Source organism: Melanostigma gelatinosum (assembly GCF_949748355.1).
Source record: "Melanostigma gelatinosum genome assembly, chromosome: 5".
Classification (NCBI taxonomy): Eukaryota; Metazoa; Chordata; class Actinopteri; order Perciformes; family Zoarcidae; genus Melanostigma; species Melanostigma gelatinosum.
The window spans coordinates 20,333,964-20,356,795 of record NC_136638.1 but is presented as its reverse complement, the minus strand read 5'-3'; the positions used below and the strand labels follow the sequence as shown (position 1 = coordinate 20,356,795).

General features: G+C 41.8%; 2 protein-coding genes across 3 annotated transcripts; one reads left to right on the top strand and one right to left on the bottom strand.

Moving 5' to 3' along the window:
* The first annotated feature begins 8,266 nt into the window (after window positions 1–8,266).
* Window positions 8,267–15,021, top strand: cstf2 (cleavage stimulation factor, 3' pre-RNA, subunit 2). Of its 2 annotated transcripts, XM_079269155.1 has the most exons (14): window positions 8,267–8,378; window positions 8,627–8,705; window positions 8,901–9,070; window positions 9,163–9,299; window positions 10,859–10,978; window positions 11,147–11,269; window positions 11,569–11,680; window positions 12,380–12,439; window positions 12,959–13,058; window positions 13,214–13,413; window positions 13,728–13,852; window positions 14,199–14,282; window positions 14,441–14,595; window positions 14,706–15,021. In XM_079269155.1, exons 1-13 carry the CDS (start codon window positions 8,282–8,284, stop codon window positions 14,564–14,566), a joined length of 1,533 nt encoding a protein of 510 aa, XP_079125281.1. In that variant the 5' UTR covers window positions 8,267–8,281; the 3' UTR covers window positions 14,567–14,595; window positions 14,706–15,021. The 2 variants fall into 2 exon arrangements, with proteins under 2 accessions (XP_079125281.1, XP_079125282.1); XM_079269156.1 differs by lacking the exon at window positions 12,380–12,439.
* Window positions 15,022–15,073: 52 nt separating this feature from the next.
* On the bottom strand, window positions 15,074–22,781 carry nox1 (NADPH oxidase 1). The gene is made up of 13 exons (XM_079268278.1): window positions 22,597–22,781; window positions 22,316–22,411; window positions 21,410–21,520; window positions 20,958–21,042; window positions 19,585–19,733; window positions 19,149–19,342; window positions 18,935–19,061; window positions 18,678–18,770; window positions 18,330–18,571; window positions 17,547–17,709; window positions 17,252–17,398; window positions 17,037–17,161; window positions 15,074–16,161 (listed from the first exon to the last, which is right to left on the bottom strand). The coding sequence occupies exons 1-13, from the start codon at window positions 22,639–22,641 to the stop codon at window positions 16,035–16,037; spliced, it is 1,704 nt and encodes a 567-aa protein (XP_079124404.1). The 5' UTR covers window positions 22,642–22,781; the 3' UTR covers window positions 15,074–16,034.
* Window positions 22,782–22,832: the final 51 nt, after the last annotated feature.

Sequence of the window (22,832 nt, the reverse complement as noted above, 5' to 3'; positions counted from 1 at the left end):
TCACATCGGATGTCTGAAGCTGTAGGGTCGGTTAAAAAACAAAACAAACAAAAAAACTTGTCATGCATGCCATTAAAAATCCCTCGAGCAGGTATCTGGTATTCCGCACATGCACGATGACAACTGCGATAGCACAGATGGAGGCACGTTGTTTATTTCGAGGGCCTGATTTTTTTTGTGTGTGTGTGTGTGTGTGTGTGTGTGAGAAGATTGTCGTCTTCAAAAGGGGGGCATACACGCTCATCTGTCTGTGAGTCATATTGGAGATTATCGACCCTATTTAGGCCGCCATGGTTTACAGCGACGAGGATGTCCCGTCTAAGTTCGTGGTTCACCTGGTCAGTATGGGCTGGGAAGGCGGACGGGAGCGAACGCGAAGTAAAAAAATAAATAAAACATCAAGCGTGTTATTCTTCCATCTTGGGTACAAGTGATGAATTATTCTACAATGTACGAAGGAGAGCATGGGAGCCGATCGCAGAAACAGTGGCGGGTGATGTTCCTGTTTACCAGGTTAATGGATGGCCCGATGCGCCGTCCACATGACGTTAAATATATCTGGAATTGAAAATGCATCACTTCATGTTGCCTTTTTTAGTCACCGTGTCGGTGTTTGGACAGCCGACTGCACGCACAGCCGCCACAGCGGACTCAAGTATGTCATCTCGACACACACAACTTGGCTGTCCGTAGGCTGCATGTGACACGATCCTACATAATGCCGCGGGATAACAGCGAGACATCGCCGCAACTAGCGTGGCTCCCTCAAGACACCGAACAACTAGGAGAAAATACACCGATCCAGGTCAAAGTTTGGCAGAGTTTGACTCGCCCTCAAACAGCGTTGTGCAATGCCCCCTTTAATGCCCCCTGCTCGCCCGTAACGCCTTTGTTATTAGTAATCGCATGGTATTGCACCGTCTTACCTTGCGCTCCGAGCTGTCCGCAGCCACAAAGCCCGCACACAGCGCAACAAGCGATTGTTGTCCGCACAGAGGCTTCCGTGTTGGGGCCAGGGATGTGATTTTTTAAGTAGAATGAATACAGTATGCAATTTTGGTTTGTCCTCGCGATCTTCCCTTATTGCCAGTTTTCGGTCTGCAGCAGCTGGAGATGAAAATCGCGCACCCTGGGTCCTAGCGCCGGGTAAAGCCCTACAGGTGAATAACAAACAGACTGCTGCTCGGTGGGTCTGAATCTTTAATTGCAGGGTTCTTCGCTGGAGTCGGATAAATAGTCCTTAGAGGGCAGAGTTATTTATCCCCAAAAGGTTCAACAAAGATTCAGATATTCTGCTTGGAGGATTAAAAAAAAGAAGAAGAAAATAATAATGTCTTCAAGTCCAATTACACTGAGGGATACATCACTTTAACAATATATTGATGGTCTGTCATCAACATTATCATGGAAACAAAGCACGAGTTTATCATGGCACAACAACTCAAATTTAAATTCAAATGGGGCCATATTTGTTATAAAAAAAGAAAGATAATATACGTGTTTAAAATCAAAATGTACAACAATTAGAAGGTACACCCACTGGAATATTAAAGCCAAACTTAGGCAGCAGTTACCTCGATGTTTGGTATTTTATTACCATGGCTGGATTACTGAATGGGCCTGCCTGGCACAGATTCAGGGGGCCAACACGTCAGAGGGCCCAACAAAGACGGAGCATCTGTCTGAAGTGACTGTTACCAACATTTATTGTTGGAAAGTGAAAGACCAAACTATAGGTATGTCTGGACATGTTTTTTGTTGCTGATACTGATCCGTGTCTTTCAATATTGAGTCTTACCATCAGAAATAGAAAACACTCCACCTATACGTTGTAACTGGTCAAGCAGTTTACATACGTGTGATATCAATCGTCTATATCTGCTGATATTACCTCATTGCAGATCTATCAGTATAAGCGTCTACATATATATCAGCCGATAAATTGAATTGAAGTACAAGAAAGCCAAAGGTATGTTTTTAAAACGTGACACATTTTAAATGCGCTACCACTTACATTGTGGCAAATAACTAAACATTTTTTAAAGGGATCATATCAGAAATGATTATTCATGTTATGCATTGGCCGACAAACCATTATAAGATATTTTTTTTAATTCTCAAATATTGATATCGGCCTCAAAACTCCTGTATCGATTGGGCTTCAGAAATTATATCGTGCCTTTCTGGTCAGAGCGCTTCAACACTACATGTCATCATACACATGATGGCAGAGGCTGGTGCCACCTGCTCATCAAGATCTAATCTATAGCGCATTCACACATTTTGTGGTGTTGTGTATATTTAGTATAGGATTTTTGCAGAGGTCTGTTGGTGTGGATTTGCAGCAGGAAGCTGGACATGTGTCAGACAGCCTCTCTTCATTTCCTGTATGAATGAAAGTGCAAGTGCAGTTTTCTGAGGTGGGGGGGGGGGGGGGGCAGAGGGCTTTAAGGTGTTTGTATCCAGGGGGGACAATTGTCGAATAATCCGTCTATGTTGTGTTGTTATGTCATTGGTGATTCATAGAATGTACGGTAAACAGATCAGAAACAGCTTGTTCTCTTGGCAACATGACGCAGACGACCTGAACGGGACAAATCAGATGTTCCAGAAGTAAGCTACAAATATAGAAGTTGAACAAAACACCGGAACACAATCAAGTCTAATAATCGCTGGCAGAATCAAGTTTTCTTGTATTTCTTTGTCTAATAATGTTGCAGTAATTAGACACAGATCTCTTACGGAGATACTCGGAGATACTGAGTCAGTGAACAAATCAAGGCCGCTGTTAGTGAGTCAAAGGCCCAGTTGGCGCTTGCCATGTCCCAGTGCAACACGTTTTTGACACAGTGAACTTTCTCTCTTTAGCCTGTTGAAGCTCTTCTGCGCTGTTCAGGTTGAGCACCGCTCATTGCGCCTCAAGGGACTATACTGGAGAAGTACCTGAGATGTTCCCTAAAAGTTCTGATAATAGACACTCAGGAGCGGAGGCTGCAGATGCTACTAGGAGATGGCATGCACTTTTCTGTGTCGACTGAGATAACTGCAGGCCAGCCTCTCTGCAGGGCCTACGACGTTATTGGAATCACGAGTGTGTGCAAGAAGAGGGCCATCAAGATGGCCACCTGGCGTGTAACAGCAAGTGGTGTACCCTGTTAAACTGGGAACCCACCGCACACGAGTGTCCCACCGTCACACGAATTCTGTCCCACTGACAGTCTGCACCAAACAAGGCAGGCTAGCTCACCTTATCGTGTCGATCCCGGGTCAGAAGGAGGCTGGCGTGGGTTGACCCGTAGCGATCGACCCCTCTTGCGGGCTTGAATCACGACTCTGCATCGGTCTGAATGGGGTATCAAAGGTACCCTGTGGAGTTTTCTACCACTAGTAGCACTATGGAGCCATTTTTTTCCAGAGTGGGACATGTTTTGATTGTATTGTGCATGTGCACGAGGACGCACATGCATGAGTGCAAGTTTTGTGGCACAAGAGGTCAAAGAGAACCTTTGAAATCCTGATTTTTCCCCCACTGATTGACAACTGGGGAAGGTAATGTGCAAACAAACTTAGCAAGGAGCCGGCAAAGACAACAAGAAGAAGACGACAAGCAAATATGGACGAACATAATGCACAATTTAAATTATTGTTATTTCCTTTTTTAAATCAGCGTTACAAACGTTTGTTATAATTGACCCCAAAGATACAATGTTGCTGAGAAACACTGAATCTAAACTAACTTTGTACGATGCAGCTCTACGTGGATATATAGTTTGCTTGGATCATAATATTTAAATGTTTATTTTGAATTCCAAATACGATATAGGACAACAGCTAAAAATCATTACTGCTGAGCAGTCACAAGTTGTATGTATTGTACATGTCGTCAGTCAGAGCTTGTGGAGTAGATCGAGCACAGGATTGAATTTTGATCCTCTACATATGAATCTGCCTCGTCTATTAATTCTGCCCTGCGGTGTTTGAGCCGGGATCAGGGAGAATACAAGCTCTGGCTGTCTCTCAAGGCGTGCTATTGTACCCCACATGCTAAACAGATGCAACTGTCATCCCCACATTTTACCAAGGCAGCCTTACTGCCCTTCCCTCACTATAAGGAAGCCGGAGAGATACAGTCAAAATGGCAGATCTATAAATACATCCACTACAGCGATTTCCCTGTTTACGGCCTGAATTCGGAGCTGGACTAATGACGTTGCATTAAAAAAAGGTGACAAAGTGGCTGGTGCACTAAATGTAGGTCAGTAAACTATTTTAACTGGCCTAAAACAATGGAGCTTACACCTGTTGATCAACTTTATGAATGTGTTTAAGAAATTCTAGTCTTGAGGTGGGCTGTGCATCAGCTATGAAATATCAAACCTAAACAAAACACTCTACTCTGGTTACTGCAGTGCAGTACAAGTGTACATGGGATTGTTATTTTTTAAATATGTTAAAGAGTCATGTAGGCCTACAATTATGTAATATGGTCAAGTTTAATTTCTGGAATGTGCCGGACAGCTTCATGACAGCTCTTCGTTTTTGACAAAAGGTAACCACTGATGGTAAGGTGCACCAGACAGTGCCCTGCGATTGTAAAAAAATAAGAAAATGAATCAGTTTGACTTTGCACACACTTGGTCCCTCGCTGGGTGGATAAGCCTAGCCATCTTTGTAAAACTACAAACGCAAATACTTACGCCGCAACAGCACCGCAGTGAACTCAGCAGACACTCAGATCTCCGCAGACGCTTGCATTTTAGTGCACCTATATGCTGAAGTTCACGGTAAACGCATTCAAACGGAACAGATCGGGAGCGAGCGAAGGACTTTGCAAAGTTAGCGGAGGGATTAACGTGAAGCAACATCCGGCTTTCAAAATAAGATGTCAACTAAGCGGGAAAGATTTAAGTGAGACCACATCCGGTTTCCATAAGAAGACGTCAACTAAGCGAATATACAAATTTCATTAAGTATAAAACATGGCACCTGCATCTCGTGAGTTAAAGGGAAAATACAACTAAATTGTGGATGAAGTGTCTTTATTCTTTGATTTGAGGGTTGCTGGAAAGATAATTAAACGACTAATATCTGACTGACTGATATGTGTTCAGGACATTTCTGACCACATCCAAACAAAAATCAAACATGTTAACTGTACCAATTAAGATATTTTATGAAGTACAAACTGTGAACTGAAATTGTACCTTCAAATAGCTAATTTCTGAAATTTTGAAGGCGCGATAAAACTATTCTTGTCAATATTTCCATACAATGACTGATGTATATGTCTTCAAGATTTAGTTGACTGCACCCATACTGAAAATCAGAAATTTGTACTGTACCAATTAAGAGACATTTCAAAGTAAAAGTCATACATTTGTACTGAGAAAACATCTAACAACTAAATATTTCAGGTGCTATAAAAAGTATTTTCTCAATAATTCCAAACAATGACTGATGGACATGTGTTCAGGATGTATTCAAAATCTGACATTTTTACTGTACCAATTAGGAGATATTTCAAAGTAAAATCATACATTTGTACAGAGAAAATATCGAATTAGTGAATATTTAAAGTGTATTTTCTCAATAATTCCACACAATGAATGTTTTTTTTTAACTATGCACCATTTCCTATAAAATCTAATCTGAAATTAGACAAATTGTCTCATGAATGTGATTTGAAGGGCTTTAATTTTGAAATGCTACATCAGAATTGTCTCATGAATGTGATTATTTTGGAAACCGGATGTTGTCTGACGGTAATCTTTCCCGCTTAATTTACATCTTATTTTGAAAACCGGATGGTGTCTCACGTTAATCTTTCCGTTAACTGTGCCGTTTGAATGCGTTTACCGTGAATTTCAGCATATAGGCGCACTAAAATGTAAGTGTCTGCTGGGTTGACCACGGAGATCCGAGTGTCTGCTGATTTGACCGCAGTCCAACAGCCCTATGGCATGTCATTTGCAGCGTATGCAGGCTCGAGACACGACATGTAAGCCACTTCATAGCTGGCAGCGCGAGGGCTGCATGTTAGCCATCGTTTCTGTACCTCATAGATCGGCCACACGAGCTAAACGTCCCGAGACGGATCGACTCGCAACGGAACCAAAACACCAGCAGATAACGCTATGTGAGCGAGAGAGAGAGCGAGCGAGATTAACGTCACACAAAAGCAATCAATGTCAACGCACTGTTAACATCAATCGCAGAAATAAGATCAGATTTGGTTCCGTACTCCGACAATCAGGTTCCATAGTGTAGCGGTTATCACGTCTGCTTTACACGCAGAAGGTCCTGGGTTCGAGCCCCAGTGGAACCATCTGATGTTTTCTCTCCTGACGATTTACAGCTCCTAACTCATCGTTTGCTCTCAGATTTGATTTGACCGACAATGCAAAAATGACCATCATTAACTGGACAACGATAGAAAACGCACTGCATGCCTACTTCACTATGTAAATCAGCAATAACTGCACAGCCATACATTCTACCTTTACAAACACTTTTTGAGAGTTGAACTATATTATTGAGGTTGTAGTAAACTGTGGTGGTTGTAGTAAACTGTGGTGGTGTTGAAGTGGACTGCATTGTCTTTCTTATGTTTTAGCCAGAATTTTAGAATCAACATTTCAATCTGTCAAGTTCAACAGCATCCCTAAACACAACCTCAATAACAAACATTTTGTAGTAGCCTAGTTGTAACACCTCTCGGACTGTCTCTAAAAACATTAACATTTTCTCAAGTGTTTAATTTGTTGTGTTTGATTGCGTATTGTAGAGGTGTAGCTATAATTAAGTAGCTAGGTAGTGTTTCTTTTTGTGGTTTGTGTGAAGAGACGCGCTGACATTAAAAGCTGTATTTTGTCTTACATGATTATGACATTTCATACAATGTCAGACATTACACTGTGTGTTGAAGCTGTTATGTCTCCTTACCACACTCCACTTGTCCTTCAGTATTTACTACAATAAATAAAAATGGCATTTTATATACAAAACATGTTACATCAAGCAGTACTTAAAAACCATGCCCAAAATAACATGGGGATAAAAAGCTGAAACAGGGCAAGAAAAGATGACAAAAATACCAAATCAGCTATTGGCAAATATTTACATCATACCGTTTGCTTATATACCGGCACATCTCTAGAGAATAGTTAGAAAAGTAATTACAATATTGGAAACATAACCCAATGTCCAGGGTTTAAACATTAGACCTACATTAGACCTACATTATGATACTGTTTCTGAACTACTTGTAAAACAAATCCTGTCACATTACGATTTTAAGACAACTTTCTTGGAAAATATGCAGCCAAAGAAGCACACACAAAAAACAAAAAAAGGTAAAATGGACTCTCTTAGCAACAGTTATGAGCAAGAAGAAAGCTGGTCACCTCCACTGGCCATTAAAAACAGCTCCTGTTATTAATCTGGGTGATACACCGAATTATTTAACAGTGAGAATGTTGAGCAAATGGCATTAAGGAGATGTGTCTTCATATTAAAACACGGTGTCTGTAAATTAAGTGTGGATGGAACAAAACTGTATTTATGTCAAGCAGGAGACAAATTTAAGATTTAATAAATAATAGTTCAGCGTTTTTCTAAATGCACCAATTATGAACAGCGAGGACAATACACGTTAAATTATTAATTTAGGTTCACATAAATCATCTCATACATCATTGCTGGTCTCACTGCTGTTTCATCAGGCGTGAACTGGCACGTATTAGGTGTTAACTGACATTCCCAATTAGTGAGATTATGAGTTAAGATTAACTTTAGCCCATACACAATTTAATTTAAAGCTCAGTAAACGTGATCATCTTTATAATAATTACTCACCAAATCTTCTGTTGCAGATAACTGGATCTTCGGGAGCACTGCGTTACCCGTCAACTTGTTTTACTTTTCAATTAAGGAATTATCAGTTGATAGCGTATGATATTTTTGTCACAGTGCTGGAGAGCGGTCCAAACAAGTAAGTTAGGTTAGTTTAACTGCGGACAACAGCGCCATCTATTTATCCTTCCGATGTATGCTAACTTCTTTGACCCGTTCTGCTCTTCAGTAAATCCCGCTTTCAGCTATTGTTCATCGCTACTTCACTATTCAAAATAAAACAAATTAGCTAGCGGATAGTGTTAATTGGCCAAAAGGTTAGGAAAGGTCGCACTGTTGTTATTTTAATGTGGCCTTTTTTCCCCCCTCACAACCGGAAATTGTTTCAGTCTTATTTCCTGGTGTCACATTCATTTGTGTCCCCCCAAAAATGGCAAGTTTAGCCGCTGCTGCTGCGGCTGCAGCTGCCGCTGCTATCGCGGCGAATAGAGACCCAGCCGTTGATCGTTCATTACGATCAGTGTTTGGTAAGTTTTTGACCGGTACCTGGTTACTGGCGGCGGTTTAATGAATTTGGTACGTAATACGTTGATAAACCAACGGCTAATGAATGAGAGCCTGCTAGCCGCCCGCTAGTGTTGCTGTTAGCTTGGCAACGAGGGAACAAACGTAACGCTAGCGACCCGAAGAACGAGAAAATAAATCTTTTATCGGTTAAATGGAAAAGTATATTTAATTGTATTATCAATTAACATTTCTCTATTTATTATTTTAGTGGGTAACATCCCGTATGAAGCTACAGAGGAGCAGCTGAAAGATATCTTCTCTGAAGTGGGACTTGTTGTTAGCTTCAGGTGAGTGAAAGAGGAGCCATTCATCTTCTGGTTCCATCATTATGTGCCCCAAACCCCAGATACAAGAGTCGGTGTTTTTACTGTTTAACACAGTATAAACAAACTGACAATACAAGTGTATGCACCTGGATTTCCCCTGTGAACTCTAAACCATGTGGCCTATCAGACATGATGATATGTGTCCTTTGTGTTCAGGTTGGTGTATGACAGGGAAACGGGAAAGCCAAAGGGATATGGTTTCTGTGAGTACCAGGACCAGGAGACGGCCCTCAGTGCCATGCGGAACCTGAACGGGAGAGAGTTCAGTGGTCGAGCCCTCCGTGTCGACAACGCAGCCAGTGAGAAAAACAAGGAAGAGCTCAAAAGTAAGCACCTATTACCTCTTGACTTTTTGGGGGATTTTATTGAGATGTGTATGTGCGAAGCTACAGTTCTCTGTTATTTCTGTCTTGCACAGGTTTGGGAACAGGAGCCCCGATCATTGAGTCTCCTTATGGAGACAACATCCAGCCACAGGAAGCCCCAGAGTCCATCAGCAGAGCTGTGGCCAGTCTTCCCCCAGAGCAGATGTTTGAACTTATGAAACAGATGAAGGTAGGCTGCTTTACTAACTCCTGTTTTTAATAGCAAGTATTTCAGCTTTTCTGATCTGTGACGAGTATGTTACAAATCAAATTTGCATTTCCTTTCCTTTCCTTATAGACAATTTTAAATTGATTTATTTAGCATGAACACCCAAACCACTAAACCTCACCAGTCCCAGTAGAATGTCTGCCGTACACTCACTATTTAAAACGAGGCTAATAAATAAACCAATGGCCTACCTCACGGTCAATCAACATATCAATCGTCCTTATGAGCAAAATGAGCTGTCACGTTTGTGTGTGAGCATCAAATTTGGGTTGTGTCCCTTCTTAATGGCGGTAGAGGCTGTTCAGAGCTCACTTTAAAGTTTTTTTTATTTTTTTTATTTGATATGTTTTTGTAAATAATTCACATTCTAGTAGTTTTCCCTTTTGAAGTCAGAAAGGTTTCAAACATGGTTTGATTTAGAGAGAACCTGAGTAAAATGTACTTTAACTAAATCTTTGTTTCGTTATATGAATTTTAGCCTATTTTATTTATTGGTTATAAGTCAGTTGTCAGCCAAAAACCTGACGGATGTTACTTTTCTATAATGACGATATTTGTCTTGAGAATTCTGATAAAGTACTTTTTTAAAACTTTTTTTTCTAAATGCGTTTAAAATCCATCATAAATCCAAAATGCAACTTTTCTCATCAAAATTAATGTTCTTATTTTTCAGATAGTTTTGTGTTTCTAAAAAAATAATGTACATTATGTCCATATTTTAAGATAATGAGATAAATAAGTAGAACAAAACCCCTTTTTTCCATGAAAGGGTTAATGGTCAGTTATGATGCCGTGTCGCTGGTGTTATAACTTGATCTCTGGTTCTGGTGTGTCAATAAGCATTGATGCATTATTCTCATGCTAGTTGGCATCTTCGAGAATAAAATGAAGACTTCCTGTTGAAAGTAGCAAAAAGACTGATGAATCTCATATATTTGTCTTTAGTCCCCCAAAAAGATGGTGACAAATGTTTCCCTCAATTTAAATCACCTCCAGGGTGACGACTATATGCACATGCTCTTCCTTCCCTTTTCATTATCGGAGGCTGTGCTGTGCAGTCTGTCTCCCTCGGCTCTGCCAGAGACGCCTTATCTTTGCACATCTGGCAGCCTTCTTCATTAGGCTCAGACAAACGCCACACTGCAGACGTTTCTCCCCCTCCGACTGGAGAAGTGTTTTGTCGCACCAAAGCGTGCGTGAGTGGGACAGCTCCGTATGCTGATCACAGTGTGAGTGCTTGGGCTCCGATCCTGAGAGCACAGATATCGTAGGACGACTTTGTTTAATGTTTTGTGCTGATGCAGCCGCTTCGGTCGGATACGGGCATGTATCTGTATCATAAGTGGGCAGCAATAACTACAGGAGTGTGTCCAACCTGTCAGGAAGTAAAAGAACACAACAGGTTTATTTTAACGAGGAGCTCTTATGTAAAATGCTCCAAATGTATTTATTTATTCTGTACTGTCATACATGTCATATTTCAATATTCTTTTTGGTGACAATGTGATTTCTGTCTCCAGCTGTGTGTGCAGAACAGTCCCCAGGAGGCGAGGAACATGCTGCTGCAGAACCCTCAGCTGGCCTATGCTCTGCTGCAGGCCCAGGTGGTCATGCGGATTGTTGACCCTGAGATCGCCCTGGTGAGAGCAGACCAGACTCTGAATGAAGACATTTGTCAAATCTCGCATGATCTTCTGTTTGTTTGACGCAAGCGTCGTCTGACTGTGGCCTTGTCGTTAGTCGAAGGGGCCACCATTGCACTTTCTTTTTTTTTTTTAAAGATGCTCTTCTATATGCTCCACATACAGAAAATGCTCCACCGTCAGACACCCGTCCAGCCTCTGATTCCCAGCGGGCCGGTTGGAGGAGCACCGCCGCTCAACCCGCCTTCTGCTCCGCCTAGCGTGCTGGTGCCTCAGCCGCAGCCGGTGGTAAACGCAACAGTCCTTCACTCTTTAGAGGCAGTGTCACGTCAATTCTGTTCTACAAAATAGTCACACTCTCTACCCTGAAAATAGATAAATATTGATGAGAACAGTGTTTGAGAGCAACGCTGCAGTCTGTAGTCTGCTCATGTCACAATTTACTACTTTTCGAACGATGAAAACCAGTTGATCAGCTGAGTCTCAGAATTCATTAAGCGTGTAAGTTTCATTCAGGGAAAAAATGTCTCAAGATGAAGGTTTAGGTTAAAATTAATTATGTTTCTTTTTTTTAATCGTCTGATCAGCCTGGAATGCATGTCAATGGAGCCCCTCAAATGATGCAGCCCCCCAACATGGGTGTTGCCCCTGGACCAATGCCTGTTCCAGGACCGGCACCAGGACCAGCCGGGCCCCCAGGTAATCCTCATCAGACTGCATGCATAGTTACATCTCCATCTGAACAAGCGTCATGCTTATACACAGTGTATTACTACGGTCATTGACGGTTCATGTGTGAGGCGTGACTGTTTCATTGCACTCGTTCCAGTGAACCGCCACAGTGCAGGCTTTTATTCAAGCAGCAACATAGATTTGGCATTTTATCGTATTTTATTTCGATATTATTAATTCCATTACACTGTCATGCAGCAGTGCCAGCAAGCTTCCCCCTCGTCACTCTTTCAGCAGGTGCAAACAAAGTCATGCATTCTTATCAGTACAATGTGATGCGATGGTTCCGCTGTTCTTCAGTCCAAAGTTGATTTTTAGCAGTTATTTGTGTAAAGTTGCACTTATTCATACGACAACCGTAACTGCGGCGCTCCTTCACCTCTGATGTTGCACATGTCATGGCTCACTGGGTTCACTAGGTGTCCCCAGAGCCTGATTAGTGGTCCAGGTGCTTTAAGAGATTATAATCAGCTCGACTCTTTTCATTCTCTCTTAATTGTTTGACATTTAATGTTAAAGTTCCCTCCTCACCCCCTTCTCTGTCTGTGTGTGTGTGTGTGTGTGTTCACGTCATTGTCACGAGCACGCTTCAAAATGCTTCTAAAGTGCCGCTCCGCTCTCTTGAGTCTTGTGTCTCCTGTTCTTTTCACTTTAATGCTGGCTCAGGAAACCTTCAGCATTCTCCCACAGGATCGTCTGGGCAAGCTGCTATCGAGCGGCCTCAAGGTATCACTGTACTCCTTCAGTTCTCTAGTAGGACGGTTATGGAGAGGCCAGATATGTCGAAATGCACAACACCTCTGGGGTTTAGTGTTCGCTTTGTAGACTTTTTTTTTTAGACTGCATGTCCACAATTATCAAAAAAGAACCCTTTATTCAGCCGTTAAAAGTAGTTATTAAGCCTGTTTTTAATGTATTTTACAGGTTTTCATGTGTTTTGAACCTTTAATCTCCCTCCTAATATCTATGGGCTTGTTTTCGCTGCATTTCCGTGTTCCTGATATCTGATATGGCAGTTTGATGTGGTCACTGTGTTCTGTGTGTGTTCATCACTTCCCAAACAGCTCTGCTTGTTTCCTGAGATATCTAACCCGAGCAAACACTCACCTTTAGACTTGTGTGGAGTTTTCCCTCAACTGGAATTTCTTCACGACCGTAATATTTACGGATTACTCATGAAACATTTCCTGGTCAAGGAAGAGGAAATGTGTTTTTATGTGGTTGAATGTACGATTGTCTCCTCAGGACCAGGTGGTATCCCCCCCAGAGGCCTGCTGGGAGACGGTCCCAATGATCCCAGAGGAGGAACTCTACTGTCTGTCACAGGGGAGGTCATCGAGCCCAGGTGAGATAATCAGCCACATCTCATGAACCTTAATATTGTATATATAGATTATAATTACTTATTATAAGTTTGAAGAACTGTAATCAGCCAGTTCAATTTAATAAATATTGAAATGCTCTTATAGTGTGTGTGTGTATGTGTGTGTGTGTATTCAGCCGGGGTTACATGGCAGCTCCACCGGGCCACCAAGCCCCACCTGGGCACATGGCCCAGATGCCAAGTGGACCCCCTCCGGATATGAGAGGCCCTCCAATGGACATGAGGGGCCCACCCATGGGTGAACCACGCAACATGATGGGTGACCCCAGAGGGCCGCCTATGATGGAGCAACGCGGACCCCCAATGGAAACCAGAGGTAGCTGCTCTCATTACGCTTCCACGTACGATGGTTTCAATTAATTTGTGACGATTGTGTGCGTGCAATCGACGTTTTGTTCAGTTTCAGTCACGAAACAAAAGTCTTTTGTCCCAGCGAGATGTTTTTACAGGATAACAACGGTTGTTTTGTTAAGAAAGGTGTGTTTTGTCTTACTGCTGAGGCAAAACTTCTATTTCCTTAAATTTAATATCTCCTCAATCTTCTTTTTTTTTTCTTTTGTCCCGTACGTATCGACGACTCAATCCTCAGCCAGTTGTGAACAGTCGGTGTGTTTTTGTTTCCTGCTGCAGGTCGTGACCCGAGGGCGATGGACGCTCGTGGTCCGGTGACGGGTCAGAGGGTTCCCATGGCCACGGGAATGCAAGTCCCCGTTCCTCATAACATGGGTCCGAACGCACCTCCACCTGCAAGATCGGTAACAGCTGCATCTAGTCTCGTCTTTGTCTGGGCCAGCTGTTTAGTTATGAGTTTCTATTTTAAATGAATTACTACGAAGCACAAAACTGTAAAAACTAATATCTGTTTGTTTGATTTCGTGATTTCAAGACTTCATTTTACTGAGTCTATACATTTAATACATCACCAGGAATTTGAATCTCCTCCCTTTGACTCGTCAATTATTAGACTACGAATACTGATTGCATTAATAAAACGCATTGTAAAAGTCATGAGACTATGACTTGTGGGAAGAAGGATGCAAAATAAATCCGTGCTATCTGCTCAGACTGGATATTCATTGCCTCCGTGCGTTTGTCCTGCAGGGTCCTGGGAACTCTGGCGCTCCTCCGTCAGGAGGAGGATTCAGTCCGGGGCAGAACCAGGTCTCCACACAGGACCAGGAGAAGGTGGGTGCCACTTAATCTGTCCCCCCTGGTTGTTGAAGTGCCTCTGAGCAAAATGCTAATCCCTTTTTTGCACGACTCATTGTTTTTTTTTTGTTTACTTTGAGGGCCGAAAGGTACATTTGACTTCCTGTTTGACATTTGTGTTTGTCCCTCTGTAGGCTGCCCTGATTATGCAGGTCCTGCAGCTGACCCCAGAACAGATCGCCATGTTGCCCCCGGAGCAGCGGCAGAGCATCCTCATCCTCAAAGAGCAGATTCAGAAGACTGCAGGAGGGGCACCTTGATGGTCTGACTGAAAAACACCTTCAAAAAGGTTTCAAGTTTCTTCATTCCCTTCACAACTATTTCCATTCCTCCAGGAAATTCACTGGTTTTGAAGCCTTTCTGACACATTATTCTGATTTCCTTTTTATTTATTTACAGGACTCTCCACCCCGCTGACTCTGTCACCTTCAGCTCCAACCGGTCTGAAGACGTCTCATCTTAGTTTGGAATATTGTATAGTTTTTTTTCTACTCCGATTGTCTGTTTGTGGATGAAAGAGCCAGGTTGTTGCTTGTGGATTTAAAAATAAGTGACACATTTGAGTGGATGCTGAACAGATAAAAAAAAAAAGACCAGGGATTGATTGTCATGAGGTTTCATCTTTTTTCCTCCAAAGCCGACTGTTTTGATGTTATCGGCTCTGGAAAATGTCTGGATGTTTTTAATTTCAATAAAACAAAAGAAGACATTGTTACATACATTCATTTATTCATGAGTTTGGAGTTGTACACATGAAAAGGGATTAAAAATAGCAAAATGTGAAATAAAAAACAATAAGTCCATCCAGGTTTTAGAGGATAATTAACCCACAGGCTATGTGACAGGAAGTCTTCCTCCTGGTTTACTTTTATCGTCTTATCACTGATAAGGAAATGCCAGCGTATAATAAACCAGCCTGTTTCCAAGAAGCCCGTTTCCTCAACTGGTACAGTTTCAGAAAAGTCACGAACACATTTTATTTACAGTGATTGCAGGCAAATTCTGTCATGAGTTAAAAAATATGAAGAAAGATGAAATATGCTGATTTCAAGCTAAAATTATTAATCCATCAACAGAACATGAATCAACAATTTTGATAATTGATTTAAAAGTTCTATTTTAGTCAAGAAGAATTCCCCAAATCCACCGGCTCCAGCTTCTTAAATTATAATCGTTTTCTGCTTTTCTTTGTCGTTTGTACGCGATGGTAAACTGAAACTTTCTGACATTCACACTAAAAACTATCAGGAAGATTATTGACGACTGGAAATGATTGTTGGTTGCAGAGCGGCTATAGTACATTCTAAATTACAATATGAATCCTTATGCAAAAAAACACCTGATGTGTTAACAAGTGGACTATAGAGACTAAACGTTTGAGGTCCTGATGTCTTGTAACAGTAAAATATTTCCTTATCTATAGAGTCGCAGGCTTCACCAGAAGTGCATCTTAAAACTGGTGATGCAATGAGAGAATATCCGAGTGTGTTTGACTCTATAAACAATGATTCATAGTGGAAACTCCTGGTTTCATCATTGATAAAAAGAAGAGTTAGTCCCTGAGTAGTGCAGATGAACAACATGCCCTGTCTCTTTGTCAGTGTGTCAAACACACCCAACTATTGCCACAGGTTGCCGGGCAGCTTTGTCATTTATTGTCTTACAACAATACAGAAACTGTTGACCTCGAAAACGCCCAAATTATGCTTTCTTGTTTGTTTTTTCCACTCAGAAATTCTCCTTGTTGAAGTAAAATTTGGTTTTCCGGGGATCCACATCTGAGTATTTGGCACATTTCTTTGATAAGACTTTAGCCAGAACTGCAGGGCCACACAAGAACGTCCCCACCACAGACCTGAAAACATGGAGATTTAAGAGGTTCAAGTTTTATTGTGAAAAGTGCATGACAATGGGTGGAAAATATCAGCGTACAATCCACGCAAGTAACGATGGTAAACATTACTAGATATGCAGCACAAAGGGCTTTACCATAAAGGAAAATAGACATAAAATCAGGGAAAATAAGATGGAAAATAAAATAAGGGCAAATACAAGTTAAACCCACTGAATAATATAAAATGAGTACACATATACATCAATAAACACTGCAGCAGCATCAGAAGGTCTCCATTCTCTTCTACTTGAGTAGTGGTGACTTGAATTTTTTAGACGAAAACGCGAAGTATTTTGCCTCGAGTGTACTCTCGACCAATCTCTACTCAAGTTCTGTACTAATACCTGTAATGACTAGTAACTTGAGGTGTCAAATAAATGTAGTGGAGTAAAAACAACATTCAAAATGTGGTGGAAGAAGAAAGTAATAGAAATACACAAGTTAAGTTAATATATTACTTAATAAGTGAAAGTATTTTCCCATCACTTTGTATTTAAAACCAGCTGCAACAGTAAAACACTGCCCACACATTGATGCATCAGTATGAACAATCTATTTATATAATACTTAATATGTCAGTCTTTTTTCTGCAGAAGCAGTACTTTCACTTTAGATAAAGTACATGTTGGTGATGATACCTACTGAAGGATTGTAGGAATTGTAGGAATGCAGGACTTTTACACGTGATGTGGTATTTTTACATTGTTTCACTGGTACTGTGACTAATGTAAATGATCTGAATACTTCTTCCACCACCGATCAGTCAATCTCCTGTATTTTAACAAGGTATAAATTATTTTTGAATAGATTTTTCGAAAAAGAGGATTTTATCTCACGTGGGGTTTTCGTTGCGGACTTGTTCGAACTCCTTGTCCCAGACGGGTCTGCCATAGTGCGTTTTCTGTTTGAGCCCAGTGACCACGTCGGTGTCCTCATCAGAGTGAAGCCAGGCATGAGTAGCCTGTGATGAAGAGCGGGGGAATAAAGGAGATGAATGACATCAGCTGAATGCTGTTTGTCTGAACTTTGTCTGTGCTTCACACACACTTACATGGCCTTGATCCCATCCGGTCAGATAGAGTTTGTAGGTGAGGAAGTCCGCCATTCCTCGCTCCTCCATCTCTCTCTCCAGCACCTGCAGGAGGTCGGCGAACCACTCAAAGGCGTGTGTTTCCCGGCAGATCCAATAGAAGTAGATCTGAAACCAGGAAGTAGATGCAGGCGTGTTGAACAATGATCCTCCCACAAAAGAACAGATAATGACATGTCTTTCCAACATGGGTGGATTGAGTTCCAAATACAGTGTTTAGAGGAATACATTGGGACATGACTGTCTGGGTTGTTACCTTTCTGGTGCGCAGTTTAGGGTTGGAGATTTTGAACTTGTACCAGATGGACTTGAGGATGGAGGCGAAGGGAGTGACTCCGATGCCGGCACCGACCAGCATGCTGACCTCATAGTCGAAAACGTCCTCGCTGGCGGTGCCAAAGGGTCCGTCCACACCCATTCTGAGGAACAACAATAAATAACCGGTTATCAGTTGCAAATTATCTACAGGTGACTGCCAAGGCATTCAAAATGAGTTTCAATCATCATCACACAAACTAATAAGAAGTTGGCTCATGTTGGTTTTCATGCAGTTTAGCATCACAATAAAACCCCCAACGTTACTCATCCTGTCGTCATTGTGGCTTTTTTTAGTGCATTTTGCGTTTTCTCTGAAACTCTCCTAGTTGCCTTAATCATTCTTCACCTTGAAAATCAGCTGCTGAGAAAATAGGTTTTCATTTATTTTTATTAGAGACAAGTATGCAGCAAAGGCCCAACGCCGCATACCAGAGTATTCATAGCACGAGTTAAGTGTGTGATGCCCGCCCCTGGTTTAGGTGATCTGTGGGAGCTATAGACAGTTTGACAGAAAACTGGCTCAGGTTTTGGTATTGTGCAGCCCAGCACTAGATCAAAATCAATCTCAACAAGATAAGTTACTCAACAGTAACTTAAGTATAAACAGGAAATTGGAAACAACCCAAGATAATCTGTCCCACGGAAGTTAAATCATTATCTTTTTTGGTTGAACAAAATGTCTTGACGAACAATGTGGGCTTTTTAAAACATGATCACTCACTTGGGTCCCTGTGATCCCTCTGGTAGCTGCTGCATGATGTCAATGAGTTTGTCAGTCCAGTCCCCGGCCGAGCGGATGTGGACGCCGAAGAAGTCCTCCTCGGGGGCGGAGGTCATGGTGAACGGGTGCCACTCCAGCTGGGAGATGGCCGGGCAGTTGAGGAAGACGTACTGGCCCACCTCCATTTTGAAACCGTTCTTCATCAGCTGCAGCTCCAGCACCTTGGACGGATGCATCACAATCTGAAAGTTAAAAAACAAAAAAAACAAAAAAAACTGGTGAAAAAGCTGTCACATCATTTGAGAAACAACTCAGAAGGCAAAGCTGAATCCTGAATCAAGCACGTACCTTTCTGTATGTGACTGCCTGCATGTAACGAATGAAACGCAGCACACGTTCACAGATGTACAGGATCATTGGACCGATCACCCACCACCAGGTCTAAAAAACAATCAAGGGAGATAAAATGATGTCACAATTCACAAATGATGCTTGTATTTGTACTGGTAGTTGTAGAAATGAAGTCAAGAAATGAGTCGCCGTTGCAAAGGCTGGTGCAGACTAAAACGCAGCTTCTGAGAATTTTGAAATTGAAAAAGTCAAACCTGTGCTGGCCCTCCTCCAAACTGAGGGACGGGACACTCGGGAATCCGTCCCCAGTCCTGATATCGATCTTTACATGAGGCGTAGTTGTGCGGCGGAACTGTTGTCAGTTGCTTCCTCACAATGAATCTGCAGATTTGAAAGACCAGTGAAACCTGCTTGCAATGACAACAAGAACGTCCTCAAAAGAAAAGAGAGCTGAGACTTTTCCCTTACCCGGCTCCGTGAAACACGAGACCGATGAAGAAGATGACGAAGAGATGGTGGGTGTACCAGAAGACTTCGAAGTAGCTGCGTCTGATGACCTCCATGGAGGAGGTGATGATGAGGATGAGGGCCAGAGTGATGATGACCCCTGTGAGGCCAGCGATGGTGGTGAAGACAAAGTATGTTGGGGTCTGCTGCGCATCCTGAGACACAAGAAGAGGAGGAGGGTAGAGGAACAAAAGGAGGGAAGATGGTGCAGAGAGATTTGACTTGAAAACTGTCCTTCAATGCGCAGACTATAAATAACATTTCGACTTTTTTATGTTTTGGCAAAGTTACTCAACTTGTAATGAGCATACGATCCTTCAACTAATATGAAAGCATGAAAAAACTACGACATTCAGGGCTTTTATATCTCTGCATGTGTTTTGTTTCGACAACTTACAATGTCTGTGGTGCGGATGGGGTTCAGGTAGGTGGAGTTTGGTGCGGAGTCTGCCAGGTTGGACAGAGCAGTGCTGAGATTTCCATAATTTCCTCGTCTGCTGTTGTTGTACCACTCCACGTTCATCAGATGGGCGATCAGGTGAACGGCTGTCACGACGCAGAGAGGAGACACGTTATTGCCGCTGCATGATCAATCGATCAATTGTATTTACTGTGAAGGATCATCATGCAACATGGACCCAATACACTTTACAATCAGAAGAAAGCAGACACCACGCACATCAAATTACAAACAAAAGTAAAACCACAATTAAAACAGTGTACTGTAGACTGTAATGAAGTGGAGGAATGTGTTTCCTTAAGCGCAGCATCGAGAGAGCAAAGACAGCGTGTCGGTGCATGTGGTGTCATTAGCTCAGTTAGGCGGTGCAAGACCATGCAAGGCCTTATCATTTAAAACTAACCTTAAAATCAGCTCTAGCTTGTACTGGTTACCAGTGAAGAGAGGCCAGAACGGGTGTTAAGTGTTTTACATTTTCTAGTTTCTTTGTCAAAATTCAATCTGCAGCATTCGGAACAAGCTGAAGAGCTCTAGTAGCACAACTAGGAAGACCAGAGAAAAGGACATTACAACGATCAGGTCTGGAGGATACAAATGCATGGATTACAGTTTTAGCATCACACAGAATAAGTCAGTTTTTGGCAATATTAGCCTTGATATGAGGCGGAAATGTCAGACGAGAATCAAAAATCACTCTAAGGTTTTGATGGTTGAAGGTAAATCTACTTTTAGTCAATAACCATGTAACCATGACCCTTTTAACATTTTGATCTGTGTGTGTGAGAGAGAGAGTGTGTGTGTGTGTGTGTGTGTGAGGATGTACGGTGCGATAAGACACACATCTGAAAACAGTAGAATCTATTTCTGTCATCTCATTTTCACTTCACTTCCAGGAAGGACTGCAAACTGGTTTTATTTTGTGCAGTCAAGGAGGGAGTGAGCGCTCATTGGGTTCAGTGTAACAGCTTCTTGTTTGTCCATGTTAGAGACCAAGTCTGCACTGTGAGTCAACCCGTCACCTTTAAGTAAACTATCTGATGAACACTGATACGCTGCGGGTCACACGGGCTTGCACATTGTGGGGAAATAAAGTATATTGTATTGTAGGGCAGAAAGCACACATTAAAAATGTCTTGTTAAAATAAGCACAGACATTATCTCTGATCCAAACTTAAATGTTGAGATACGATTTAAAAGAAACATTTATATTGATATAAATTAACCAATTGGTAATCTAATCTTTAAACAAAGAATTTCATCAGAAGAAAAGAAAAGGTAACACTGAAAGACAATCGATTGCATAAGTTCACCTGTCATCAGAGCTATCATGTACGCCACCAGCTTGTGGAAACTCAGGTTTTTGTCCAGTTGTTTTCTCATGGTTCTGCCGCAACACTGAAAAGATAAAGACACAAATGACAAAGAAGACAAAGAACTTATTTCCAAAGCTGTCATTGAAACCTACCTGCTACCTGACTTGTTCAGGGGGGGGGGGGGGGGGGGAGTCAGGGTGGCGTTATGGATAACATGAATTGTCCTTTTACTTTTATTTCACCTTTAACACCAAGATTCAGCCCAAATTAACATGCATTATGAAAATCACCCTATTCCAAAAATACTGAAATGGAAAGAACAAAATGTTTCGGCAAAATGTTTGGCTGCAGTCAAACTAGTTTGTATGACAGCATGATGATGTGCCGCTGTCATTAAAAATAATGACAGTGCCTTGCCCTTCTGTGACATATAAGCATCACGGTCTTACCACAAAGGAGCCTCGGAGCAGCGACAGCAGGTTCCTGCACACCGGGAGGAGGATCAGCAAGCAGTTAAAGTTGAGGACAGCTGCAGGAGCTCTGGCCCAGGCCAAGGCAGACTGGAATCAAATACATGTTGATGTGTGATTATCAGTCGTGGAAGAAGTTTTCACATCCTTCACTTAATAAGTAAAGAAGAAGAAGAAGAAGAAAGAATAAACCATTTTTATTGTCATATACATTTACACACACACAAAATTTGACGACTGCATTTGACCCATCCCTGTATATTGGGAGCAGTGAAAGTAGCAAAACTACAAAGTAAGATAAAATAGGATAAAATAAGATAGAACTTCATTAATCTCGAGGGAAATTATTGTGCCACAGTGTCATTAAAGATTACAACAGAAGAATAGCAAAACACAATAGAATACAAATATAAACAGATATGAACAACAGAATAACAATTATTAAGTGTTAAAGAAACAATACTGACAAGTACAAATACTCTGTTCCAAGTGAAGGTCATGCATTCAAAATCCTACTTCAGTAAAAGTACTGGCAGTATTTGGATTACCAAAATAAAAAGTACTCAATATGTATATTATTATGTTCATTACTTCATGTTGCAGCTGGTAAAGGTGGAGCTTGTTTTAAGTGTATGTACTGCTGGGTAGTTTAAACCAGTCTTACAACAATACAGCATAATGTGTTCATTCGTATTATATTTGTGCAAAGTAACTAAAGATGTCAAACACATGTAGAGAAGTACAAAAGTACGATATCTGCCTCTGTGATGTAGTGGAGTAGAATTTTGAAGTCGCATGAAATGGAAATAGTTCAGTAAAGTACGTCAAACCTGTACTTGTATGGTTGAAGAAGCATCTTAGCTGACGTGTATTCTCCCGACTCACCCCTAGAATATGACGCGTGTAGAAATACTCGTCCCCCAAATCGTAGAGTAGGTAAAACCAGGTGAAAATGAAGATGTTGAGACCCATCCAGACCACCTGCAAACAGCCAAGATCATGTTTCCATCACAGAATTACTCATTCAAATTCATTTATTTGATTTGAGATGCGGTTGCAGGACTTTGGCCACAGACATTACTTATGCGCATAAAAGCTGTGTGTAAATTGGTCATCTTTGCAATATGAACAATTTAATTCCCAACGTGTAATTAGACAGAACTCACCAGTATGAAGGATGTAAGTCCATTGTTGATTGTCCAGTTCCCCATGTTGAGCTCTTAATCTGGACTCAGCAGCAGCAGCTTCCCTGCATCTCCACCTTGCGCTTTTATCCTCCACGCTCCCGTCCGGACTCCTCCCTCCTCCGCAGGTGTGGAGGGCGATGCGATACACAGCAAAACAAAGCCTGAACAAAGCGCGTCGTTGAGGCGCTTTAGAGGAGAGGTTTCCCTCCCCGTGC

Bases quoted from the DNA above. Each gene is read 5' to 3' on its own strand.
- cstf2 (XM_079269155.1), top strand. From the start codon at position 8,282: ATGGCAAGTTTAGCCGCTGCTGCTGCGGCTGCAGCTGCCGCTGCTATC. The intron at 10,979-11,146 runs GTGAGAGCAGAC...CTCCACATACAG, and splicing joins TTGACCCTGAGATCGCCCTG to AAAATGCTCCACCGTCAGAC. The intron at 12,440-12,958 runs GTATCACTGTAC...TTGTCTCCTCAG, and splicing joins TGCTATCGAGCGGCCTCAAG to GACCAGGTGGTATCCCCCCC.
- nox1 (XM_079268278.1), bottom strand. From the start codon at position 22,641: ATGGGGAACTGGACAATCAACAATGGACTTACATCCTTCATACTG. The intron at 22,412-22,596 runs GTGAGTTCTGTC...GGCTGTTTGCAG, and splicing joins GACTTACATCCTTCATACTG to GTGGTCTGGATGGGTCTCAA. The intron at 17,710-18,329 runs GTGAGTGATCAT...GTTGTTCCTCAG, and splicing joins GAGGGATCACAGGGACCCAA to AATGGGTGTGGACGGACCCT.